Genomic DNA, 26,239 nt, shown 5'->3' with positions numbered 1-26,239 from the left:
TATACTCGAATGATGTCAATCAGCCCATCAGAAGCTTCTAAAGCCATGATATAATTTACTGGAATTGTCCTATCTGTTTAAAGGCTCAGTAAACTTAGTGTATGTAAACTTCTGACCCACTGGAATAGTGATACAGTGAATTATAAGTGAAATAATCTGTCTGTAAACAATATTGGGAAAAATTATGTCCTAACCAACTTGCCAAAACTATAGTTTGTTAACAAGAAATTTGTGGAGTGGTTAAAGAACCATTTTTAATGTCTCCAACCTAAGTGTATGTAAACTTCCGACTTCGACTGTACAGTACAATTACCTATCCCAAAGTCAGTCAAAGGAGGGGGCTTTAGGAAAATACTATAGGTCAGGAAGTTTCTGAAAAACTGCCAAGTTTGAATAACTTCTTTTCACATCACCAGCTAATGCGAGAACAAAAACAACTGTTTGTCAAAGTTCAATATTGGGCCTTTGTAAACAGCGTTCTACACAATACCTGTGCCTTGACATGACTTACATGCAGATGTTGTGTTACTTCAACCTGCAGCTGTTTATCATTCATGCCAGTGCTCCAAAGTATTGCTCATTAAAACTTTACTGTTGACATTAATACATTATTTGGTAGTGTTTTTCCATCTGCATGGTCCTGAAGTATTAAGAAAATATCTCAAACAGAATGATTTTACATCAAGTTTTAAAGGATTGAAAATATCACATTCTGTAGATACACGTCTGTTTAAAACTGCAACGGTCGTCGTATGAAGGAGAGGACCAAAGCGCGGCGTCGTAAGTGTTCATCTTGATTTTTAATACGAATAGTGAACACTGAAACAAAAACACTAAAACGACAAATGAACAGTCCTGAACTGTGAAATAAAACACAGAACAGAAAATAAACACCCACGAAACACAAGTGGGAAAAGGCTACCTAAGTATGATTCTCAATCAAAGACAACTAACGACACCTGCCTCTGATTGAGAACCATACCAGGTCAAACACAAACACAACATAGCAAACGGAACATAGACAACCCACCCAACTCACTCCCTGACCATACTAAAACAAAGACATAATAAAAGAACTAAGGTCAGAACGTGACAAAAACAACATAGTTTAAATAAGGATTTTTATTGTTGAAGTATTGACAAACATGTATGCATTACTTCTATGTCATAGGTTACAAGTGTAAAATCTCTTTCCTTACTCTGATCGATATAAAATGACAAAAATAATTGAATTAACTCTGATAAGATTCTTTTTTTTATATAATTAAAACATAAAATCATCAACAATAATATTGAATTATTTGCAAATAAAATACCATCTTAGTAAAATACATATAATTTCTTAATTATTATAATTATATGTATCTATATTATCAAGTATCTCGGCTCCAGACATCATTCACATCCAAATCAAGAAAATACTTATAAAACATATTATGCAACATCCATCGTGACAAAGGCCTTCAAGGTCATTTTTAGGGATAATACCAATCAACATTCGTTACTTGTCATAAATGTTTCAAGGCAAGCATTGCTTCACAGCAATTTCACTGATCTGTATAATAGCCATATCAGGGATATGTATTAGACACATGAAACATCAGCATATCAAAACTCATAAATATCAAATTCATAAGAATAGTGCAATAATACCGTTAGTGCAATCATACTGCTAGTCTTGGACAGAGTAATATTTTGCTTCTTCTCTCAACACATTAAAAACATGGTCAACTTTGTCAACAGAAAGATAAACACTCAGCAGTCCATATGTCATAATTTAGTCATCGGTATGTGCAGGCTGTTCCAAGGCCCCATGCACAGCTCCTCCTCCTCTGATAATGTGTGGTTACTGTGGGACGTCAACGTTTCTTTCGAAACACGACTCCTGCTCATCTACACAACAGTTGCTTCTGCTGATTCTGTCATGTAGTGCCTTGGCAATGTTGGATTTGGACCCAATTCTGTCAAGGCGCATGATGCTGAACCCCAGGGATCTGCTGGAGGACTGAGTTTAATGTCAACGGTGGAGGTAATGCCCGTAAGTGTACCTATTCCATTTCCTGTTACCGGTTCCCCCATGCTGTTTAGATGAAGCTTCTCCTGAGTCTCAGTCAGCATTTCCAGATTTATAAACTGTTTCCCCAGGTGGCCAGGGGAGCCCACCTTGAGGTTGTTGGGGTGCACGGGCCTCCTGGTCCGCACAATGGTCCCATTCTGAGAGAGGTAGACATTCCCATTGATGTTAGCGTGGCGATTGACATTAGACAGGCAGTTCCTCTGGGGTTCAGGAGCGCTGTCCTCTCCCGTGGAGCTTTCCACCACCAGCTTGAGCCGCTTCATCCTCACCCCAGGCTGAGAACAAAAGATGGAGAGCCAAAGATGAGGTTACTGCACAGATAAAACAGTATTTACGTATATTGAAATATATCATGCATACAAACAAGTCATAAATAAAAGTCTGGCAATCAATGTACAAGTTATCATAAAACTATGACGGTAACAGGATATGAAACACATAACTCTGTATACATTATTTTACATTTGAGTCATTTAGCAAATGTTCTTTTCCAGAGCGACTTAAAGGAGCAATTAGGGATAAGTGCCTTGCTCAAGGGCACATCGACTGACTTTTCACTTAGCCAGCTCGGGAGCAGTGGAAGTGCTAGTGACAGTGGCAGTGGCAGTGGTAGCATTTGTGCCATAGGAGGTGCTAGTGACGGTTGTAATGTTCCTGGCACTGGTAGTTTTAGTGCCAGTGGTTGCAGCACATGTTCTGTAGTGTTGCTTCCCAGCCTGGTTCTACCATAAAATCATCACTAAGCGCCAGAGGTCCAGGCAGTGATGAGATGGGCAGTTAAGGGGAGACAAGGTCTGGGTCGGGAGGCTCATGTACAGCAGATTTTTTTTTATATTCACATCAAAATCTGTCGCCAATTGGATGGAAACCTAGACATTGATATATAGTATTGATAATCAAAATCAAATTGTTGATCATATCAAATGTTTTATATATGTAGTAAAATAAGTACCTCAGACCCATGGGGGCTGTGGTAGTCATCCTCCATAAAAAGCTCTCCATGCTCATAGTACATGGGAGAGATAAGCTTCCTGTGATTGCCATACAGAGGAAGGTCATACCTGAGAGGAAAAACAAATGGCAAACGGGAAACAACTTTAGGGCTGTTTCTACCATAATTCCTTTCCAACATTGCAAAATATTTTTTGAGAGGTGAAAGTAACTAACAACTTCTGCTCACACCGCTAGGGATGCGAGACATTTGAAGCACTAGCTCTAACATTAAAACACTTGCATATGTACTGTGTTACATATGTAGATGTGCATAAAACATGCTTAAATTGGCATAGTCAACAAGTTGTCAAGTTGTCATGGTTATTTTGGTCTGACTTCTGCTCTACACCCCACATCCCTCTAAATGGTGAGATGGCATATGCATGAGAGAAGGGGTCAACACGGATCTGCTACATCATTGAATCTGTACAAATACATGAGAGAGTGAAGTGATATACATTGCTGCAATATACTATTGAATCTTTGATGTATGTGGGAGTAAATGCTAAACTCTGCCCACAATACTGCTGCGAGCGATGCACAATTAAAAGGCCCATATCATAATCTCCATTAGCCCCACATTGAATCGGTCAATGAGGTGCAATGTAGGGCCGACATCAATCAGCATCATACTAACATCTGCGTCAGACCTGAAATAGCAAGCAAAAACAGAATTGTGGTCCTATCTGTAACCCACTTGTCATGGGTGCCAAAAGCCAGCTGCATTAAACCAGTGACTGTGTGGAAACTGAAGGAAGAAGGTCAACTGGAAATCTGCATTAGCAACACCTTCTGAACAGATGAGTTCGCTGGGTCACCGCAAACAGCTAATGATCCCTGGATTTAGAGTGTAAGGCAGCTATTAAATTGCTCCATGCTCTTTAAATAGAAACATATCAAAGGCAGTCTGGGATTATTGGGATAGCAACCTCAGCAGCATCAGCTTTAATAAGGACCTGCCGTCCCACATAGTCGATCAGTCTTCACAACACAATTACTGTCAGTCTCAACAGAAGGGCTTCGTAATACAAACACACTAAGCATCCTGTGCGGAAACTAGAATTTGTATGGATGATGAGAGGGTAAGTCACAAACTCGATGAGGCCTACGTGATCATGCAATTAAAATATGTTTAGTAATTGATGAACCACTTCACACAATTCATTACGGTTTGATTCAGGTAGGGGATTAGCTTCACCTCCAACTATCTTAACTCCCCTGAGTGTTTGACCACGAGAGTTCAATGCACAACATTTGGTTAACATCTGTTTGTATCGCTGTAGATTACGTAATTTTCCTCTAGAGTCTAGACCATTTAGGTGATTTGCAGTGTACCACACAAGCCAAAGTACCCTTCCCTCTCTTCCCAACTGGAGGAGACCATTACCAGGCTCTCATGGGCCATGCTCCGCTCAAGTCTGAGAAATAGATTACATTTGGTGGGAGTGGAAAGGGTAAACACAGGCATGATCTGCATAAATATATTACAATATATTACACTTAACCCATAATTTTGAATTTCCCCACATTACTCTCCAACCCAAAGGATCACTCAGTGCGTGTGTGTGTGTGTTGGGGGCTTGTGAAATGTGATTTTGTCGTAATGGCAAAACTTTCAACTTTAAATGAACCAATGGACATCAATTAAATTCCCCGGATCAGAGCGAGACTGATGAGAGATGGGAAAATCAGCGGAGTTTGGACTCACCCTTGGTCATAATTATAGTAGTCTTCCCTGTAGTAGTCTTGGCCTGGGTCGATGCCTGACTCCATGGACAGCTCCTGAATTTCAGAAGAAGTACATAGAGTTCAAATTAGTACAGAGAAACAAAAGCGAAACCATAGAAACCCAGCACAGCACATTGCAGAACAGCACAGTGTGAGCATTGAATAATTATCCTTATGCATTGAGAGTAGCAGTATGGTTTCTACCTCAGGTCTCAGCAAGGATGTCCTTAGCAGTTGCTGTTGCTGCCATAGATTAGTTAGAGAAGGAAGGATAAGGAGTGTTAAACAGAATGTTTAATTATAAGTTAATACACATTTTATGATATAGATACAGCAGGAGAAAGGATGAAAGGTGTTTAATATTTTACTGCAGAAGGCTAAATCAGGGTCACACAGTGTTTCTCAGTAGTCTTAAACAAACATACTTTGAAACAAAAGTATAAACCTCACACACATAGTTATAAGCTTAACTAAAGAAGACACATTTTCCTCAGTTATAGAGTTGAAATGTGTTCAATTTTGAGTTTGCATCCCAATATTACACTCTATATACTGTATATCACAGAAGACTGAAATACAACAAAACCGTTTGACATACATGATGAAAAAAAACGGGATTAAAAATACGTATATATATATATATATATATATTTATTTTTGTATGATATTATGAAACATATCAACAAGATTCCACCCATGAGGCCACTAGGTAATTTGACTACAGAAAAAGGCTGTGGCCATAGAGAGAGGAAAGTGGATTTGGAGGAGATAAACAAAGGATAAACACAGAATGAGGTGGAGATGAGGTAATGAAGGAGAATACAAAGGAAAGATTGAGGCGATGAACAGAGTAGACAGTCAAAATGAAAATAGACAAAAGGTGTTGTTGAAAAAAAGATGATAGAAATGGTGAGATAATGGATACTGTGTATATTAGAAGAAGCCAGAAGAGAATGAGAGATAGATGACTGATAAAGCACACACAACTTTAGAGCTGATATCAAATATAGAAAAATTAAAAGAGTATGCATGACACTTCTGATGCTAAAGTTAATGGGTTATTTACAGGGTAGTAATTGGATGACTCATGGTACCAAAGTCAGTTGACATTGAGTCAGTTGATCTTTGGTAAAGCTCCTAGTAATGCTTCCCTGCACCAGTAGAGAAAACAATGCTAATCTGACACCTAACAGTACAGAGATGTCGTGATGTGACTATCATTAATGTGATGACGGCTATTTTATTAATTAACTATGTTTAATTATTACGTGATTAAATTAATAATGTAACAATTAACTCATTAGTAACTTGGGGCACCATGGAAAAAGTTTGTTTAATGAGTTACTGTTTCCTTAATTAACTCAAGAATTTGTCATAATATATCATTACCATACCAGTCATCTATTAATTATTATTACCTCATATCACTCTCATTCTGAACGTCACAAAATTGTTGGATATCTACACGAATCCTAGTCTAAACGATTCAGCGATACACCAATTGGCTTAATTATTTATTTACTAACTGACTAAATAATCACACAGAAATACATAAACACAGACACACGGTATACGTTGAATTGATTACTAACATAATGCAATGAAAGTCCCTAGTGGACCAACCCAACATGACGGCTTGTTACACAATGGAAGGGGATGGGTAAGATAAAGAGAGTGGGAGAGACAAAGAGAGTGGACTGGTACATACATGTGGAAGCCATGCTCATGAAAAATAAATACTTTCCACATGAACAACCACTCATTTGAAAAGAAATACCAGACATATACAGTGCCTTGCGAAAGTATTCGGCCCCCTTGAACTTTGCGACCTTTTGCCACATTTCAGGCTTCAAGCATAAAGATATAAAACTGTATTTTTTTGTGAAGAATCAACAACAAGTGGGACACAATCATGAAGTGGAACGACATATATTGGATATCAAATCAAAAACGGAAAAATTGGGCGTGCAAAATTATTCAGCCCCCTTAAGTTAATACTTTGTAGCGCCACCTTTTGCTGCGATTACAGCTGTAAGTCGCTTGGGGTATGTCTCTATCAGTTTTGCACATCGAGAGACTGACATTTTTTCCCATTCCTCCTTGCAAAACAGCTCGAGCTCAGTGAGGTTGGATGGAGAGCATTTGTGAACAGCAGTTTTCAGTTCTTTCCACAGATTCTCGATTGGATTCAGGTCTGGACTTTGACTTGGCCATTCTAACACCTGGATATGTTTATTTTTGAACCATTCCATTGTAGATTTTGCTTTATGTTTTGGATCATTGTCTTGTTGGAAGACAAATCTCTGTCCCAGTCTCAGGTCTTTTGCAGACTCCATCAGGTTTTCTTCCAGAATGGTCCTGTATTTGGCTCCATCCATCTTCCCATCAATTTTAACCATCTTCCCTGTCCCTGTTGAAGAAAAGCAGGCCCAAACCTTGTTGCTTTTACGCCAAACATAACGTTTTGCATTGTTGCCAAAAAGTTCAATTTTGGTTTCATCTGACCAGAGCACCTTCTTCCACATGTTTGGTGTGTCTCCCAGGTGGCTTGTGGCAAACTTTAAACTACACTTTTTATGGATATCTTTAAGAAATTATCCAATAAATGTCGTTCCACTTCATGATTGTGTCCCACTTGTTGTTGATTCTTCACAAAAAAATACAGTTTTACATCTTTATGTTTGAAGCCTGAAATGTGGCAAAAGGTCGCAAAGTTCAAGGGGGCCGAATACTTTCGCAAGGCACTGTATAATTACGTTTGCATGCCTTTGTCATCTCTCTGTTGAAACTACTCATCCGTCTATGGCGAGTAGTTCGATGTAAGTCTCTGGTTGACCACCAGCGGTCACAATGTCCTCAGTTGTAGTGAACTTTTTTTCTCTGATGTATCCAGCCTAACAAACACTCAGAGGTGTACACGCGGTGGTCTTGGTCGAGTTTATTAGACTAAAGTACAGCTGCAGACTGAATGTACCGATGTAGTCAATCTTCTTAATTAACTCGAGCGTTTGAGTCTTACCATTTTTCTGGTCTGGTAGTTTTAAACCATTTCAATGTGTAGCCACTGCGCCAAGCTTTTTGGTCTTGTAGTTTTAAACCATTTCAACATGTAGCTACTTCGCCACACTTTCTGGTCTTGCAGTTATTATCATCACTCCACGCTTTCATATTTAATTATATACATTTTACCACATTGAGAAGTAAATCTGATATCTACATTGTGAAAGCTCTTCAAGATACAATTATCTTGTTATACCATCCGTAATGACATCACAAAATGCTAAATGCTTATTGTTTCGATCCCCTCCACCCATTTCCCACATTCTTTATGTTAGGAATATTGTTTCATTATCCGCTTTTGGATGTTGGAGTTTTGGAGGCATATTCTCTCTCTACACACATCAGATTCCTTTGTTCAATACTGCAGGTCCAGAGATAGCATTTAAGACTGGTCGTTAAAGTCATGAGACAGGCCCACTTCCCCTCCCCCCCTTACTCTCTGGTGGGAGAAAGGGGCCTCTCTTTGATGCTCACCCAGGAGGGAAAGAGATGTCATGGCCAAACCAAATGAAAACTGTGATGCTAATGTTAAAATAATCTGCCAACTATCTCTCATCCCGTCTAAATCTCATTCAGTATTTTCCATCGAGTGAGAGGTAGATAATAATGATGATGAAGCTGCCTCAAGTTCCCTTGAGCTTGAAAAGATATGGGCTTGGTACACAAAACAAAACATAAAAATACATCACAATAAAAAATGCCTACCTGTATACCGTATCCTCGCCTGTAGGCAATGAAAAAAAGAGGAAAGAATACATATTTCAAGGCCTACCTTCAAACTCAGTGCATCGTTGCATGACATCATGGGAAAATCAAAAGAAATCAGCCAAGACCTCAGAAAAAAATTGTAGACCTCCATAAATCTGATTCATCCTTGGGAGCAATTTCCAACTGCCTGAAGGTACCACATTCATCTGTACAAACAATAGTACGCAAGTATAAACACCATGGGACCACGCAGCCATCATACCGCTCAGGAAGGAGAAATGTTCTGTCTCCTAGAGATGAACGTACTTTGGTGCGAATAGTGCAAATCCATGCCAGAACAACAGCAAAGGACCTTGTGAAGATGCTGGGGGAAACAGTTACAAATGTATCTATATCCACAGTAAAACGAGTCCTATATCGGCATAACCTGAAAGGCTGCTCAGCAAGGAAGAAGCCACTGCTCCAAAACCGGCATAAAAAAGGCAGACAATGGTTTGCAACTGCACATGGGGACAAAGATCATACTTTTTGGAGAAATGTCCTCTGGTCTGATGAAACAAAAATAGAACTGTTTGGCCATAATGACCATCGTTATGTTTGGAGGGAAAAGGAGGAGACTTGCAAGCCAAAGAACACCATCCCAACTGTGAAGCACAGGGGTGGAAGCATCATGTTGTGGGGGTGCTTTGCTGATGAAGGGACTGGTGCACTTCATGGGGCAGGACAATTATTATTATTATTGGAATTTGGTTGAGGTTATTCATTTGTGCAATGAAGAAGTAGGCCATCTAGGAACTGGGTAACACTGTTGAGAGTGCGCAAGACGTGAAAAGTAGCATGGTTTGTTGTCTTCCTGTATTGAACACAGATAGACCCGTCTACAATTTTATCGATTATTATCGTTTAAAAATACCTAAAGTTGTATTACAAAAGTAGTTTGAAATATTTTGTAGTGACTATTTTGTTGTTTTTTTCTGGATCAAACTCGCTTTATAGATTGACATTTGGATATGTATGGACGGAATGAATCGAACAAAAGGACCAATTGTGATGTTTATGGGACATATTAGAGTGCCAACAAAAGAAGCTCGTCAAAGGTAATGCATGTTTTATATTTTATTTCTGCGTTTTGTGTAGCGCCTGCAGGGTTGAAATATGTTACCCTCTTTGTTTACTATTGTGCTATCATCAGATAATAGCTTCTTATGCTTTCGCCCGAAAATACTTTTAAAATCTGACATGTTGGCTGGATTCACAATGAGTGTAGCTTTAATTGAGTATCTTACATTTGTGATTTAATGAAAGTTAGATTTTTATATAATTTTTTTTTATTTGCCGCGCTGCATTTTCCCTGTTTTTTGCCCAAGTGGGACGCAACCGTCCCCTATACCATAAGAAGTTAACACCATCCATATTGGATTTGCCATATACTTTTCAACGGTGCTGTGATGCTTCACCAAAGTACTGAACCTTTCTATTCTCATAGTCTCTACCAGATTGTAAATTAAAGATAAACATTTTTCCTTAAATAATTATTATATTTTTAATCGATTGATTATGACTTTTCAAATCACCCATGATTGCTATTTGCATCATTACCTCTAGGTAAATGTTGCAATTCTTCAGCCATTCCTGGACCTGTGAACAAAAACTAGCGTCCTAACACCACGTCCTACCTGGGCGCATACCTGGCTGACCGGGGTGTCGGCAGCGGATATCGGCGATGAGGGCCGGGTCCAAGATGTCTTTAGCAGGAACCCAGCACCTCTCCTCTGGGCCATAACCCTCCCAGTCAACCAGGTACTGGAAACCCCTGAACCGTGGTCGAAACCTCAGAAGGCGTCTCACCATATACGCTGGCTGGCCATCGATTATCCGAGGGGGGAGGGATGTGCATGGAAACAGAAGACAAAGGACAGTGAGACACAGACTTGATTCTGAAAACAGGGAAAGTAGTGTGAATATGGAGTGTACGGGGTAACGCAAGACGGTCAGCAGTGGAACTAAGGACTCTAGAGATGGGAAAAGGACAAATGAAACGGGGAGACAGTTTGCAGGACTCTAGCCGCAGGGGCAGGTCCCGAGTGGAAAGCCATACCATCTGCCCAATGCGGTTGCGGGGAGCTGGAATCTGGCGATAGTCCGCTTGTCGACGACACCTGGAGTTGGTCTTGAGAAGTACCGCCTGAACTCTTCTCCAGGTACAAACATCTTGGCTGAGGGTACACTGACCTCTTCCCCTTGTTCCGGGAAGAGTGGAGGTTGATACCCCAAAGAACACTCAAATGGAGAGAGTTCCGTGGCCAAACATGGAAGGGTGTTCTGGGCATACTCCACCCAGACCAGTTGTCGGCTCCAGGGAGTGGGATTGGTTGAGACCAGGCATCTCAGGATGGTTTCCAGGTCTTGGTTGGCTCGCTCCGACTGACCATTGGCTTGGGGATGGAATCCGGATGACAGTCTGGCCGACGACCCAATGAGGGTACAGAACGCCTTCCAAAACTGAGACGAGAAATGAGGACCCCGATCGGAGACCATGTCTACCGGGAATCCATGGATCCAGGAAGACATGCTGCACCATAAGCTGGGCCGTCTCATTGGCAGAACGTAGTTTGGGGAAAGGGATGCATTAAATATCACTTTAAAAATGTGCTACTGGTAACCCATTCAGATTACCAGGCGACACGGTTGTCCATTTGCAATGTCTTACAATCATGAATTTGACATGCTCTAATATACTGCAGAAAAGCCCAATTGATTGGCCTGTTGAACTCGGGATGGGCAGGCAGTGATAATGGTTCCTCTCCATCGCTCGTTGGAATTGATTACAGCTTGTCCATTTGGTGATGGTCCATCACTGTTTAATTTAATTTAATGTTTATTGCAAACTGACAAAAGTCAGACATCAAGTCAGCATCCATCATTCAATAAGATATCACTCTGACACCGAACTGATACATACTGACACCAACTCGTTTAGAAGCCCAACTCGTTTAGAAGCCAACTATCAGATATCAGAGCAGGTCCAAAATTCACAGACCTTCTGTTTGAACCATAATAAAAACTTAAAACACGTTGTTACGTTCTAGCTGCGGGTACAGTTCTGAAATTATGTGTAGGCCTAGCTGAGGCAACCCCGAATCCCGAGTTTTGGCTCGATAGGTCATTTGGAGCCCAAGCAGCAACGTTAATTAGTGCTGAAATGCCATTTTTCCAGGTATTTCTACCGGGTCCCTGAATGAGCTATCGGACAGAAACTTTATGGTCCGTCTCTATGGGCCGAGGCGGGTTAAATGCACCTAGTCTTGTAATTCTGGGACTTTTCTAAACCTTCTAGAGCCACATAACTCACCGTGCACTATCGACTTAAAATGGACTTTTGTGGGGTTTGTATCATTTGGGAATGTCTCTATAAGCTTGGCCCATGTAGGCACTGGGATTTTTGCCCATTCTTCAAGGATAAATTGCTCCAGCTCCTTCAAGTTGGATGGGTTCCGCTGGTGTACAGCAATCTTTAAGTCATACCACAGATTCTCAATCGGATTGAAGTCTGGGATTTGACTAGGCCATTCCAAGACATTTAAATGTTCCATTTAATCCACTTGAGTGTTGCTTTAGCAGTATGCTTAGGGTCATTGTCCTGCTAGAAGGTGAAATTCCATCCCAGTCTCAAATCTCTGGAAGACTGAAACCGGTTTCCTGGTCGTGACCGCTAGAGCCTGTGGATTTCTGAACATAACGTGCCAACCAGATGGAGGTATTTTGGATATAAAAATATTCTTTATGGAACAAAAGGAACATTTATTGTGTAACTGGGAGTCTCGTGAGTGCAAACATCCGAAGATCATCAAAGGTATGCAATTCATTTTATTGCTTTTCTGACTTTCGTGACCAATCTACTTGGCTGCTTGCTATATGTAATGTTTTGTCTACTGAGAGAGATGTCCTTACATAAACGCTTGATATGCTTTCGGCGAAAAGCTTTATTGAAATCTGACATGTCAGGTGGATTAACAACAAGCAAAGCTGTGTTTTGCTATATTGCACTGATAATTAAATATTTTTAGTAATTTAATATGAATTTGGCACTCTGCAATTCAGCGGAGGTTGACAAAAATGATCCCGCTAACGGGATGGGTGCATCAAGAAGTTAAATGGACTTGATCATTATACATAGCCCACTTGGATCCTGTTTCAGTAATAATAAAATCAGATCTTCTTGTTGAGTGTCCGATATTCTACCATTTATATAGGTGTGGTTCTGCATCTGTTCTCGTGCTCCTAGACCTTAGTGCTGCTTTTGATACCATCGATCATCACATTCTTTTGGAGAGATTGGAAACCCAAATTGGTCTACACGGACAAGTTCTGGCCTGGTTTAGATCTTATCTGTCGGAAAGATATCAGTTTGTCTCTGTGAATGGTTTGTCCTCTTGCAAATCAACTGTAAATTTCGGTGTTCCTCAAGGTTCCGTTTTAGGACCACTATTGTTTTCACTATATATTTTACCTCTTGGGGATGTTATTCGAAAACATAATGTTAACTTTCACTGCTATGCGGATGACACACAGCTGTACATTTCAATGAAACATGGTGAAGCCCCAAAATTGCCCTTGCTAGAAGCATGTGTTTCAGACATAAGGAAGTGGATGGCTGCAAACTTTCTACTTTTAAACTCGGACAAAACAGAGATGGTTGTTCTAGGTCCCAAGAAACAAAGAGATCTTCTTTTGAATCTGACAATTAATCTTAATGGTTGTACAGTCGTCTCAAATAAAACTGTGAAGGACCTCGGCGTTACTCTGGACCCTGATCTCTCTTTTCAAGAACATATCAAGACCATTTCAAGGACAGCTTTTTTCCATCTACATAACATTGCAAAAATCAGAAACTTTCTGTCCAAAAATGATGCAGAAGAATTTATCCATGCTTTTGTCACTTCTAGGTTGGACTACTGCAATGCTCTACATTCCGGCTACCCGGATAAAGCACTAAATAAACTTCAGTTAGTGCTAAATACGGCTGCTAGAATCCTGACTAGAACCAAAAATTTTGATTATATTACTCCAGTGCTAGCCTCTCTACACTGGCTTCCTGTCAAAGCAAGGGCTGATTTCAAGGTTTTACTGCTAACCTACAAAGCATTACATGGGCTTGCTCCTACCTATCTCTCTGATTTGGTCCTACCGTACATACCTACACGTACGCTACGGTCACAAGACGCAGGCCTCCTAATTGTCCCTAGAATTTCTAAGCAAACAGCTGGAGGCAGGGCTTTCTCCTATAGAGCTCCATTTTTATGGAACGGTCTGCCTACCCATGTCAGAGACGCAAACTCGGTCTCAACCTTTAAGTCTCTACTGAAGACTCTCTTCAGTGGGTCATATGATTGAGTGTAGTCTGGCCCAGGAGTGGGAAGGTGAACGGAAAGGCTCTGGAGCAACGAACCGCCCTTGCTGTCTCTGCCTGGCCGGTTCCCCTCTTTCCACTGGGATTCTCTGCCTCTAACCCTATTACAGGGATTGAGTCACTGGCTTACTGGGGCTCTCTCATGCCGTCCCTGGAGGGGGTGCGTCACCTGAGTGGGTTGTGCCGTGGCGGAGGTCTTTGTTGGCTATACTCAGCCTTGTCTCAGGATGGTAAGTTGGTGGTTGAAGATATCCCTCTAGTGGTGTGGGGGCTGTGCTTTGGCAAAGTGGGTGGGGTTATATCCTTCCTGTTTGGCCCTGTCCGGGGGTGTCCTCGGATGGGGCCACAGTGTCTCCTGACCCCTCCTGTCTCAGCCTCCAGTATTTATGCTGCAGTAGTTTATGTGTCGGGGGGCTAGGGTCAGTTTGTTATATCTGGAGTACTTCTCCTGTCCTATTCGGTGTCCTGTGTGAATCTAAGTGTGCGTTCTCTAATTCTCTCCTTCTCTCTTTCTTTCTCTCTCTCGGAGGACCTGAGCCCTAGGACCATGCCCCAGGACTACCTGACATGATGACTTCTTGCTGTCCCCAGTCCACCTGGCCGCGCTGCTGCTCCAGTTTCAACTGTTCTGTCTTATTATTATTCGACCATGCTGGTCATTTATGAACATTTGAACATCTTGGCCATGTTCTGTTATAATCTCCACCCGGCACAGCCAGAAGAGGACTGGCCATCCCACATATGCTCGCTCTAATTCTCTCTTTCTTTCTCTCTCTCGGAGGACCTGAGCCCTAGGACCATGCCCCAGGAATACCTGACATGATGACTCCTTGCTGTCCCCAGTCCACCTGACCGTGCTGCTGCTCCAGTTTCAACTGTTCTGCCTTATTATTATTCGACCATGCTGGTCATTTATGAACATTTGAACATCTTGGCCATGTTCTGTTATAATCTCCACCCGGCACAGCCAGAAGAGGACTGGCCACCCCACATAGCCTGGTTCCTCTCTAGGTTTCTTCCTAGGTTTTGGCCTTTCTAGGGAGTTTTTCCTAGCCACCGTGCTTCTACACCAGCATTGCTTGCTGTTTGGGGTTTTAGGCTGGGTTTCTGTACAGCACTTTGAGATATCAGCTGATGTACGAAGGGCTATTTAAATACATTTGATTTTATTTGATTTGGTTAAAACATGCTAATATTGGTCCTCTGAGTATATAAAAATAAATATTGTATACCTCCACTGGTATGCCATCCAGCTCTGGAGTTTTCCAGAACTTAAAGAATGTAATTGCATCAAGAAGTGCCTCCTCTGTAATTTGGCTTTCATATTAGTCTTTCTGAACAGATGTTAATTTTACATTATTAATTGAAAAAAACATACAATTTGCTTAGATGGAGGAGACTGAAACGAAAACATACTCTTCAAATACTTTACTTTCTCATTCAAAATATTGTTTGGTGAATGATGAGTGACCCCAATATTTGTAACAAGTTTCAGTAAAACAAATTTGGTAGCATTTCTATGTTGAAGATTGAAAAATAATTTAGTGCATTTTTCTCCATATTCCATCCAGTATACTTTACTTTTATAATACATTACACTGGATCCTTCATGAATAAGTTCCTCCATTTATTTTTGTTTGCTATCTATCTGTACTGTTCGTACTTCAATTTCCTCTGTTAATATGGACATTTTGGACCTAAATTGCATTTTTTAGATGAGTACTGAATTGCATGGCCTCTAAAGGAACATTTAAAAGTGTCCTATGCAATAAGGGGATCTGCTGTACGTATGCTATTTTGGAAAAAGTCTGTTATAAATTATTCTCTTCAACTAAAAAAACAAGATATCATCCAGTCGGCTTTGATTAAATTTCCAATATCCTACCCCACGTGGAAGTTCTGAAAGAATAATACATATATGCCAACTACTTGATGGTCCGATTGCATTCTGTCCCTTATCAACACTTTTTAAACATTTGGTGCCAGAAAGAATGACATAAGAAAGTAATCAAGATGACTTGCTTGATTAATCCTACACCATGTATATCTCACTAGGTCAGGGTATTTAAGCCTCCACATATCCACTAATTCCAATATATCCATGACATTCATGATTTCCTTAAGTGCCAGAGGGTTATAGTTTGTAGTGTGATTTCCTTTATGGTCCACAAAGGTATTTAAAACAGTATTAATAATCTCCCACCATAATAATAGAGTCTTATGCTGCTTGTAGGTTTGATACATTTGTATATATATTTTCAAAGAAGTGTGGATCATCATTATTTGAACAGTACAGGTTAATAAACCATATGTGTTTATGGTGCAATAACGTATTTGAAATCATCCATCTACCTTCAGGATCTGTTTGAACAATTTATAAAAAAATTACTGTTAATTAATATAATCACCCGTTTTGAATTTCTTTGCCGATGGGAGAAATATATTTTGCCCCTCCTCCCAGTCCTTTTTCCACAAAACTTCATCTGAAATTGTTGAACGAGTTTCCTGTAAACAATAGATATTATATTCCTTCTCTTTTGCCAGGTAAATGCTGATCATCTTTTTGTTATTATCTGCTAAGCCATTACAATTATAACTGGCTATACTTATTTCATCACTTACCATAATGAGACACAAGTTTCAATTCTATTTATCATAAAGTATGTTTGAAAATGTACCATTTAAAAGTAGTATGATGATTGAATGTCTATTTTGCTGTACCATGAAATTTGCATTGTTACTAAGTAAACCTCCAATTGGTCCCCACTATTCCACCCGCTAAAACCCCTCCTCATGCCGAGTTGGGTTATCATCCCAATGAATGGCAGACCCCCCCCGAACCCCGGATCCCATGGCCCCGGAGAGACCCATCCTTCGAAAAGAGCACACACTGCCACCCACAGAACAGAGGTAGATCAACCACCAAAAGCATTTCCATCACCCTCACCTCAATTTGTATTATAAAAAGATATTACAAAAAAATATATATTTAAAAAGTCCTGTTTAGCTAAATTTACATAATTAAATATTAACATTTGAAGTAATATAGGAAGTTTATGCAAAGGATTGTTACATCTTATCAGTATTGCCATTACAAAAATTATATTTTGGCAAGCAATTATTATTTTAGTGAACTAATTTTAGTGAATTATTGTGATTCATCCTATATTGTTCTAAACATCTTTAACTTCCTCGCAACAGTTTTGGGACACACACACACACACACACACACACACACACACACACACACACACACACACACACACACACACACACACACACACACACACACACACACACACACACACACACACACACACACACACACACACACACACCCATACTCAAGAAAGGCCTTGATTTACAAACTAATATACAGTTGCAGCTATATGAGAAGGCCTGCAAAATCTAGCAAAAATTGGAAAATTTTTAGAGAATATATTAACCATTGTCATATCCTAGGTGATGGAGATCAGCTATACCCCCTTCCCCTAAAACACCTACACGTGGTCCCCCGTTGTGACCATATTCCCAAGCATTTCTGTGCAGTCAGACCTTTGATGATTTTGTGCCACATGCCCCCTCTCTGAACGTCCGAGTGTGACCCCCTCTCCATGGGTTTAGTAGTAGGTCTTTGACCGCATTTTGGCTGCATACAGGCAGCTTACAGCAGGCCCATAAAACAGATAGGGACTTCTCTTTAGTATCTGGGTCATTAGGTAGGTGTCTAGGGTATAGGGTTTTTGACCGTTCTATCAAGATAGGACCATATAAAAATAAGTTTAATGTATATTTTTTATTTTTTTAAAATTGTTCCACAATGATAGGACAATAAATACATAAATTAGATGTATAATATATTTTAAAATGCAGTTCCACCATGATAGGACAATAACTAAATAAATTAGATGAGTATAATTCCTTATAAAATGTATATCCCACATCTGCACAAAACTGAAAGCTCTCTCACAACCCCTGCTCACAGACATACTGTACATTGGTTCTGGGATATGCAGCCATTTCCTTTCTCACTCACTTAACGTCACACTTTCCCAAACAATAAAAACACACACCACACCTTCCATCACAATACATCCACACATACCCACATACTGTGCCTCTGTCTGCTGTGTTTTTATGTCCACCATGTTGAATTAATTACTTTGTAATTTCCTGAATCAAGCCATTGGTTGCATTTTTTATTTAAAAAATAATGCACACAGAAACATTGTTGTTATCTATTTATGTTATTTCTTCCATTATAAAAATGACAGCTACGCAGATCAAATCAAAAGTTGAATACATAATGAGTTGGGGGAGAAAGAAACAGGAAATAACAAAATACTCTACACTTAACAATAACCCGCTACTACTTTTTCGTCAGGAAACCGTAAACTTAAGTTGACATATCTAACAATTTCCTTCCCAATAGCAATTGGATAAATATTTTTATTGCACACAATTGTCTCTTGAATGCATTTGTTAGTACAATGTAAATATATGTGAAAAAAATTAATTGTTATTGCATTAAGTTCAAACATCCTTTGACTATGGTTAACTTTGTGGGTGTCACACCATATAACTTAAATCAGAATAATTTAGGCCAGGATTCAATCAGATCAGAGGTAACTTGTATTAGCCGACAAACGTATAGATTGTTATCATTTTGTTTGGGTGGTTTCGGAGGTGTAGGCTAACTGCGCTAGAGCTGTCAAATCCACAAGCGGCCCCTGGTGTTACCTATCGCGGACATTGCCATTGGATGCTCCGAGTCTCATTTCATACAGTATATCACATCAATTAGGCTGATATAAATCCCTACTATTTGTTGAATGATTTTGCATATGAGTATCATTATTTCTATATAGCCTACACTTTCTTGTTCTGAACTTCTAAAGTGGGTGGGAAATAAGGACGGGTGTGGTTTTGTGACAATGAATAAAAGAGCAGCCGTTCACCAATTTGACAGCTCTAACACAGTTACACATCTGACACTGCCTAACCAAAAGTAATGGAAAGCTATGTGTTTGTCGGATATCAGAGGTTACTTGAATCCTGGCCTTATTTTCAAGAATTTTAGTTTCTGGTTTGGAAAGCAGTATTGCACCCTTTTTTCAAAGGCATTCTTCATGCTTTACTCAATTGCGCCTCACACTATCCAATAGTAAATAAAGCAAAACAGATTTTCCCCAGAAAAAAAAAACTCTTTTTCCCAGACATAGTGCATATAAAGTCAATGAAAACATGGTTTAATGGAGCACCCCGGGACCTCACGGTCCAGTGGTATACTACTTACTGTAGTGTGTCTTTGGGTCTGAGTAATGAGGACTCTCACTGGGAGGTCTATCATCATCGCTCTCCCAGTGAACTTCCTCTGGAAAGCAGTCATCTGTTATTATGGGGCAGGGACCAGGGACAGATCATAGCCTGTAAGACCACACCTCCCAGTATGGGACTGGCTAGGTGGGAGTAGGGTTGATGAATGGCCTGCTGGGCTGGTGCAGTCTTTAGTAAGCACCAAGACAAGTGGCCCTTTGTATAGATACTGAAGGCAGTGAGCAGTAGGGGGAAGAGTGGGACGCACAATCAGAAGAGTTGTCAACTCCATATAACTAATGAACACTTGAATACTAATGCATCCCGGATGAAAGCAAGAGAAGGGAATCTCTTCCTATCTTAGATGCTATCAATTCACTGGGAGGTAATGGTTTATGATGACACAATAATTGCCATCAAAGGAACAAAACAATATAATCACATCTGTTAGAAATTACAGCTGTATGGGCTGAAGAAAAAAAGCACACCTGAACCAGAAAATAGTATGTGAGCTGTGGGCCTTTTTGATAGAAGAGATTACCCCATGTGGTGAACACAGAATACACAATTCACCAGACTTTGGTCTGTTCTGGAACACCAGGGGAAAGGCTGATGAATCAAATATAACTGTTATTGAGAAGGGATGAGGGAGGGTTAGAGGTGAAACAAACAGATGGAGTGAGGGAGAGGGAGAGCAGATAGAGGAAAAAAAAGAGCTACAGGAGCCTTGAAAAGAAGATTGATGCCGATGGTAGTGTGTCAGAGGGATAGATGAAAGGAATAACAAAAAGGGGTCAGGTAGAGAAATAATAAGAGAGAAAGAGCAAGAAAGGGAGAAGGAAAAGAAAGTGAAAGAGAGACAGAGATCTAGATCAAGAGGACAAGAAAGAAAGAGTAAGAAAGAATAAAGAGAGCGTTTGTGTGGGTGAGGGAGATAAGAGTAGAGGCTGACAGCTCTGAGGACAGCAGTGCAAGTGGTTGAGTTTTAATTGGTTGACTAATAAGCCCCTTCCAGAGAGCCATAATGCAGCTACTAGTTTAGCATGTTGTGAGGATCTGTACAGACATTTTATTTTTTATTTCACCTTTATTTAACCAGGTAGGCCAGTTGAGAACAAGTTCTCATTTACAACTGTTACCTGAGCAAGATAAAGCAAAGCAGTGTGACAAAAACAACAACATAGAGGTACACATAAACAAACATACAGTCAATAACACAATAGAAACATCTGCGTACAGTGTGTGCAAATGTAGAAGAGTAGGGAGGTAAGGCAATAAATAGGCCATAGAGGCTAAATAAATACAATGTGCAGATGATGATGTGCAAGTAGAGATACTGGGGTGCAAAAGAGCAAAAGGATAAGTAAGAATATGGGGATGAGGTAGTTAGGTGTGCTATTTACAGATTGGCTGTGTACAGGTACAGTGATCGGTAAGTTGCTCTGACAGCTGATGCTTGAAGTTAGAGAGGGAGATATAAGACTCCAACTTCAGTGATTTTTGCAATTAGTTCCAGTCATTGGTAGCAGAGAACTGGAAGGAAAGGCGGCCAAAGGAAGTGTTGGCTTTGAGGATGACCAGTGAAATATACCTGTTGGAGAGAGTGCAATGGGTGGGTGTTGCTATGGTGACCAGTGAGCTGAGATAAGGCTGGGCTTTACCTAGCATAGACTAGAATAGACAGATGACCTGGAGCCAGTGGGTTTGGCGGTGAATATGTAGTGAGGGACAGCCCCGAGAGCATACAGGTCGCATAGGTGGGTAGTATATGGGGCATTCGTGACAAAACGGATGGCACTGTGATAGACTACATCCATTTTGCTGAGTAGAGTGTTGGAGGCTATTTTGTAAATTACATCACCGAAGTCAAGGATCGGTAGGATAGTCAGTTTTACGAGGGTATGTTTGGCAGCATGAGTGAAGGATGCTTTATTGCGAAATAGGAAGCCGATTCTAGATTTAATTTTGGATTGGAGATGCTTAATGTGAGTCTGGAAGGAGAGTCTAACCAGACACCTAGGTATTTGTAGTTGTCCAAATATTCTAAGTCAGAACCGTCCAGAGTAGTGATGCTAGTCGGCGGGAGGGTGCGGGCAGCAATCGGTTGAAGAGCATGCAATTAGTTTTACTAGCATTTAAAAGCAGTTGGAGGCCACGGAAGGAGTGTTGTATGATCTTGAATCTCGTTTGGAGGTTTGTTAGCACAGTATCCAAAGAAGGGCCAGACGTATACAGACATGTCCCCTAGGAGATAACTTTTTCCATCCACAACATCATCATCAGCCTACTGATAAACCCACAGCTTCAACTGGCAAACATCTAGAGAAATATCTGAACTCTGTGTCACACTCTATTCCATCCCCTCTTCAGAGCACTTTAGAAGTTTGTACAATTCAATGTTGTTCTGGAAATGTTCAATGTTCAAATATGTCCTTGCATGATTTTGAAATAAGTAAATTGGACTGCATTTTTCTCATGAAACTCTTTTCTTCAGGGTGTATTATGTAGATGGTGTGGATATTCTGATCGAATGCACTGTCCTCTGTGAAGAATAAGAGCTCTCCACTCACCAGGGTACTCATGGGAAAATAAAAACCATTAGGCTCACAATGTGAAGCTTCTGAATGGATACAATCAAGGGAGAGTGGGTTTAGAAGAAGTTTGTTTGTATGAATGAGTCATAAAGGCTCTATAGTTATCCATCCACATACTCACATAGACCTGGGTTCAATCCCTGTGAGTTCCCTTCCTTCTCCCATCTCTTCGCCCAACCTCTTCACCTATCTCTATTTCTAATCTGGCTGTCAAAAAAAGCATTGAACAGAATAGACCACTCTCAAATAAAAATTGTATGGGAGTACAACATAAAAGGAGTACTTTTTATGCAGGTCCATTTCAACATATTGCTGAAGCCTTGAGAACGTAATGGAATATTTCTAGCAGAACAGGGGGTAGGTAGAGGATATGGTTGGATGGTTGAAGACAGAAAAAAACCAAAGTGTTATACATTTGGGAAGATGTAGGTGTTTTATCACACAATATTTAAATAATTTCCTCAGTTTAAACCTCTTAAGGATTGGCCCCTTTTTCCTGAAAACGTATGGGATCTTTCTGCTTACTTAGATCCCACTTGCTGTTAGTTGTGATGACATGATTATTATAAAATAAAGTATTTTGTTGATGATAACACAAAAACATCAGACAGAGAATATCAGAAAGTGAAGGATTGGGATGGAAAGCAATTGCTTAGTTCCTCAATCACAGACTCTGCGTTGGACTGGTTTGATTGGCTCGGCTCCTGGACCTCTGAGGTCACATTGTTAGTGCTTTGTTTGCTTGTTTCCAGCTCAGAGAAGTTAGTGTTTTTGGTTGAGTTTGGTAGGACCACAGATTCTGTGCTCGTCAGGTTTGGCTGGTTTGGTTCCTCACAGGACCCAGATCTGCTTTGTGTCTGAGTTCCTTCTGTTTCCTTCTGGTTCCGAGGGGCCCGGGAGGAGACAGGGCAGAGTGAGGAAAAGGGTGGCAGCGAGGTTGGGACAAACTGAACAGTGTGGCGTGACCATCCAAAAGAGGGAGAAAAATGGGACGGAAGTGGTGGGGGCAGTGGTGGAGGGGCAATATTCCGGACAGCAGGAGAGAGAGGGAAAGAGGGAGGGTGAGAATGATCAGAATGATGAGGATTGGAGGGTGCAGGGGGAGGAGATGAGGAAGGAGATGGAGGAGGAGAAGGAGATGATGGAGAAGGAGGAGGAGGAGGAGAAGGAGGGGGAGGACCAGAATGAGGCGATTGAGAAGAGGAATGAGGTGGAGGGCGAGGTGACAGATTCTCAGGCGGGTCAGGGATGATCTCCACCGTTATCTCGCAGGGCTCAGCGGTTATGTAGCTGGAGATGCTGCAGCTGAACTGCAACTGAACTTCCTGAGGACAGGCTGGGTGGGCTTCTGGGCCTGTGGCGGGGAGCTTTCCCCCTGGGTGATGATGATATGGGGGGCACATCCTTCCCTATTGACAGGGGGCTGTAGGGGCGGATCATGATGGAGAACAGGGTCTCCGCACTCAGCTCCAGCATGTCAATGCTGTCTCGGTTCCGCAGTAGTGGAAGGAAAGTCAAGGAGCCCCTGGAGTCACGCCCTCCCCTGGGGCGTCTCTCCTGCATGTCCTGACCGACAGTTTGCTCTCCTCTGTGTTGCGGCTTCTCTGGACGTCATAACCCTCCAAGCCATCCTGGCAATTCATCCCAACCTGGAGCAGCTGCAGCTCCCACTGGACCAGGTTCAGCAGAGCCTGTATCTTTAGCAACTCGTAACCCTCTGACCCTCCATAGAGACGGTTCGGTATGATATAGGCCTTCCCAGACCCTCCAGAGGGGGAGAGGGAGAAAGAGCCCTATCTCCCCGTCCCATAGGGACTGCTGATGTTCCCATCTTTTTCATTGTAGAGAGTGGATTGGTAGTGGTCAGGGGGTGGTGGTTTGACAGAAACGTGACGTTGCTCTTTGACTTGGATAGGTTGTTGTGCAGTGACCGTTGTTATGGGTTTAGCAGCTTCACAACAGGTGAAGCTGCTAAAGCTGCTCTGGCGGTTGGCTTCGTCAATCAGATACTTTTTAGCCCTCTCCCATTAGGAATGAAGATGGAGGTTGGAGAAAAGAAAGAGTTGAAACACAGGGGAAGGAAGGATGAAGGGTGAGAAAGCAGAGGAGAAGGGGTGAGGATGGTTCTACAGACTGTTATTCTTCATAATAGTATTATGATTTATAGTAAGAAACAATATAAAATATGTGATTTGGACTGCAGCAGGGGAAAGCATGTTTTCCCTTTCTTATGGTGGATACAGTATCAGAGTCATTTGATGTATTTGAATACACAAGTTAAAAGTTTTATAACAGCTGTTCAACTGCTGACAATATTTGGACAGGAGATAAAGTATCCACTCAAAACATCCCAAGTACATCAGCTAAGGAGTATTGGTGTCTCTAAGGGGTCTTTGGCCTGGTTTGCTAACTACCTCTCTGAAAGAGTACAGTGTATAAAGTCAGAACATCTTTCTGCCTCAACCACTGCCTGTCAAAAGGGAGTACTCCAAAGCTCGATCCTAGACCCCACGCTCTTCTCAATTTACATCAACAACATAGCTCAGGCAGTAGGAAGCACTATCATCCATTTATATGCAGAAGATACAGTCTTATACTCAGCTTCCCCCTCCCTGGATTTTGTGATAAATGCTCTACAACAAAGCTTTCTTAGTGTCCAACATGCTTTCTCTTCCCTTAACCCTGTTCTGAACACCTCTAAAACAAAGGTAATCTGGTTTAGTAAAAAGAATGCCCCTCTCCCCACAGGTGTGATTACTATCTCTGAGGGTTTAGAGCTTGAGGTAGTCAGTTTATACAAGTACTTTGGAGTATGGCTAGATGGTTCACTGTCCTTCTCTCAGCAAATATCAAAGCTGCAGGCTAAAGTTAAATCTAGACATGGTTCCCTCTATTGTAATCAAATCAAATCAAATAAAATGTATTTGTCACATACACATGGTTAGCATATGTTAATGCGAGTGTAGCGAAATGCTTGTGCTTCTGGTTCCAACAATGCAGTAATAACTAACGAGTAATCTAACTAACAATTCCAAAACTACTACCTTATACACACAAGTGTAAAGGGATAAAGAATATGTACATAAAGATATATGAATGAGTGATGGTACAGAGCGGCATAGGCAAGATGCAGTAGATGGTATCGAGTACAGTATATACATATGAGATGAGTAATGTAGGGTATGTAAACAAAGTGGCATAGTGTCACACCCTGACCATAGTTTACTTTGTATATTTCTATGTTTTGGTTGGTCAGGGTGTGAGCTGAGTGGGCATTCTATGTTTCATTGTCTAGTTTGTCTATTTCTATGTCTGGCCTGATATGGTTCTCAATCAGAGGCAGGTGTTAGTCATTGTCTCTGATTGGGAACCATATTTAGGTAGCCTGGGTTTCACTGTGTGTTTGTGGGTGATTGTTCCTGTCTCTGTGTTCTCACCAGATAGGGCTGTTTCGGTTTTCGTTACGTTCTTTGTTTTGTAGTATTTGTATCGATTCGTGTTTTACGTTTGTTTATTAAACATGGATCGCAATCTACATGCTGCATTTTGGTCCGACTCTCCTTCACATACAGAAAACCGTGACAGAGTCACCCACCACAACAGGACCAAGCGGCGTGGTGACAGGCAACAGCGGCGCGAAGAGGAATGGAGTTGGGACGATGTGTTGGACGGCAAGGGGGGGCTAACAGGGAGTATGGCTACGCCAGGTAGGAGACCTGCGCAAATTCCCTGTGCTTACCGGGGGGGCTAGAGAGACCGGGCAGGCACCGTGTTATGCTGTGGTGCGCACGGTGTCTCCAGTGCGGGTGCATAGCCCGGTGCGGTACATTGCAGCTCCGTGTATCGGCCGGGCGACCGTGAGCATTCAACCAGGTAAGGTTGGGCAGGCTCGGTGCTCAAGAGCTCCAGTGCGCCTGCACGGTCAGGTCTTTCCAGTACCACCTCCACACCTCAGCCCTCCGGTAGCAGCTCCCCGCACCAGGCTTCCTGTGCGTGTCCTCGGCCCAGTACCACCAGTGCCAGCACCACGCATCAGGCCTACAGTGCGCCTCGCCTGTCCAGCGCTGCAAGAGCCTTCCTCCTCTCCAGCACTGTCGAAGTCTCCCGCCTATCTAGCGCTGTTAGAGCCTTCCTCCTCTACAGCGCTGCCGGAGTCTCCCGCCTGTTCAGAACTGCCAGTCTGCAAGGAGCTGCCAGTCTGTAAGGAGCTGCCAGTCTGCATAGAGCTGCCAGTCTGCAAGGAGCTGCCAGTCTGCATAGAGCTGCCAGTCTGCAGGATGCCGCCAAAGCTGCCAGTCTGCAAGGAGCCGCCAGAGCTGCCAGTCTGCAAGGAGCCGCCAGAGCTGCCAGCCT

At 41.6% G+C, this 26,239-nt stretch overlaps 1 protein-coding gene across 1 annotated transcript in view; it reads right to left on the bottom strand.

Annotated features, from left to right (window-relative positions):
- Positions 1-1,104: 1,104 nt before the first annotated feature.
- LOC110502464 (protocadherin-15-like) overlaps positions 1,105-26,239 on the bottom strand; it is a 98,963-nt gene continuing 73,828 nt past the window's right edge. The window contains exons 12-16 of the mRNA XM_090218050.1: positions 8,564-8,582; positions 5,003-5,041; positions 4,779-4,852; positions 3,030-3,138; positions 1,105-2,352 (exon numbers count right to left, since the gene is read on the bottom strand). Of these exons, the coding sequence (XP_090074176.1) occupies positions 1,894-2,352; positions 3,030-3,138; positions 4,779-4,852; positions 5,003-5,041; positions 8,564-8,582 (700 nt within the window). The 3' untranslated portion in view covers positions 1,105-1,893. The remainder of the gene's footprint in view (positions 2,353-3,029; positions 3,139-4,778; positions 4,853-5,002; positions 5,042-8,563; positions 8,583-26,239) is intronic.

This window comes from Oncorhynchus mykiss, chromosome 23 (genome assembly GCF_057628025.1).
Source record: "Oncorhynchus mykiss isolate SJ-2025 chromosome 23, ASM5762802v1, whole genome shotgun sequence".
Lineage (NCBI taxonomy): Eukaryota > Metazoa > Chordata > Actinopteri > Salmoniformes > Salmonidae > Oncorhynchus > Oncorhynchus mykiss.
Note: the sequence above shows the minus strand (reverse complement) of the source record. Positions and strands in the feature narration are given on the sequence as shown.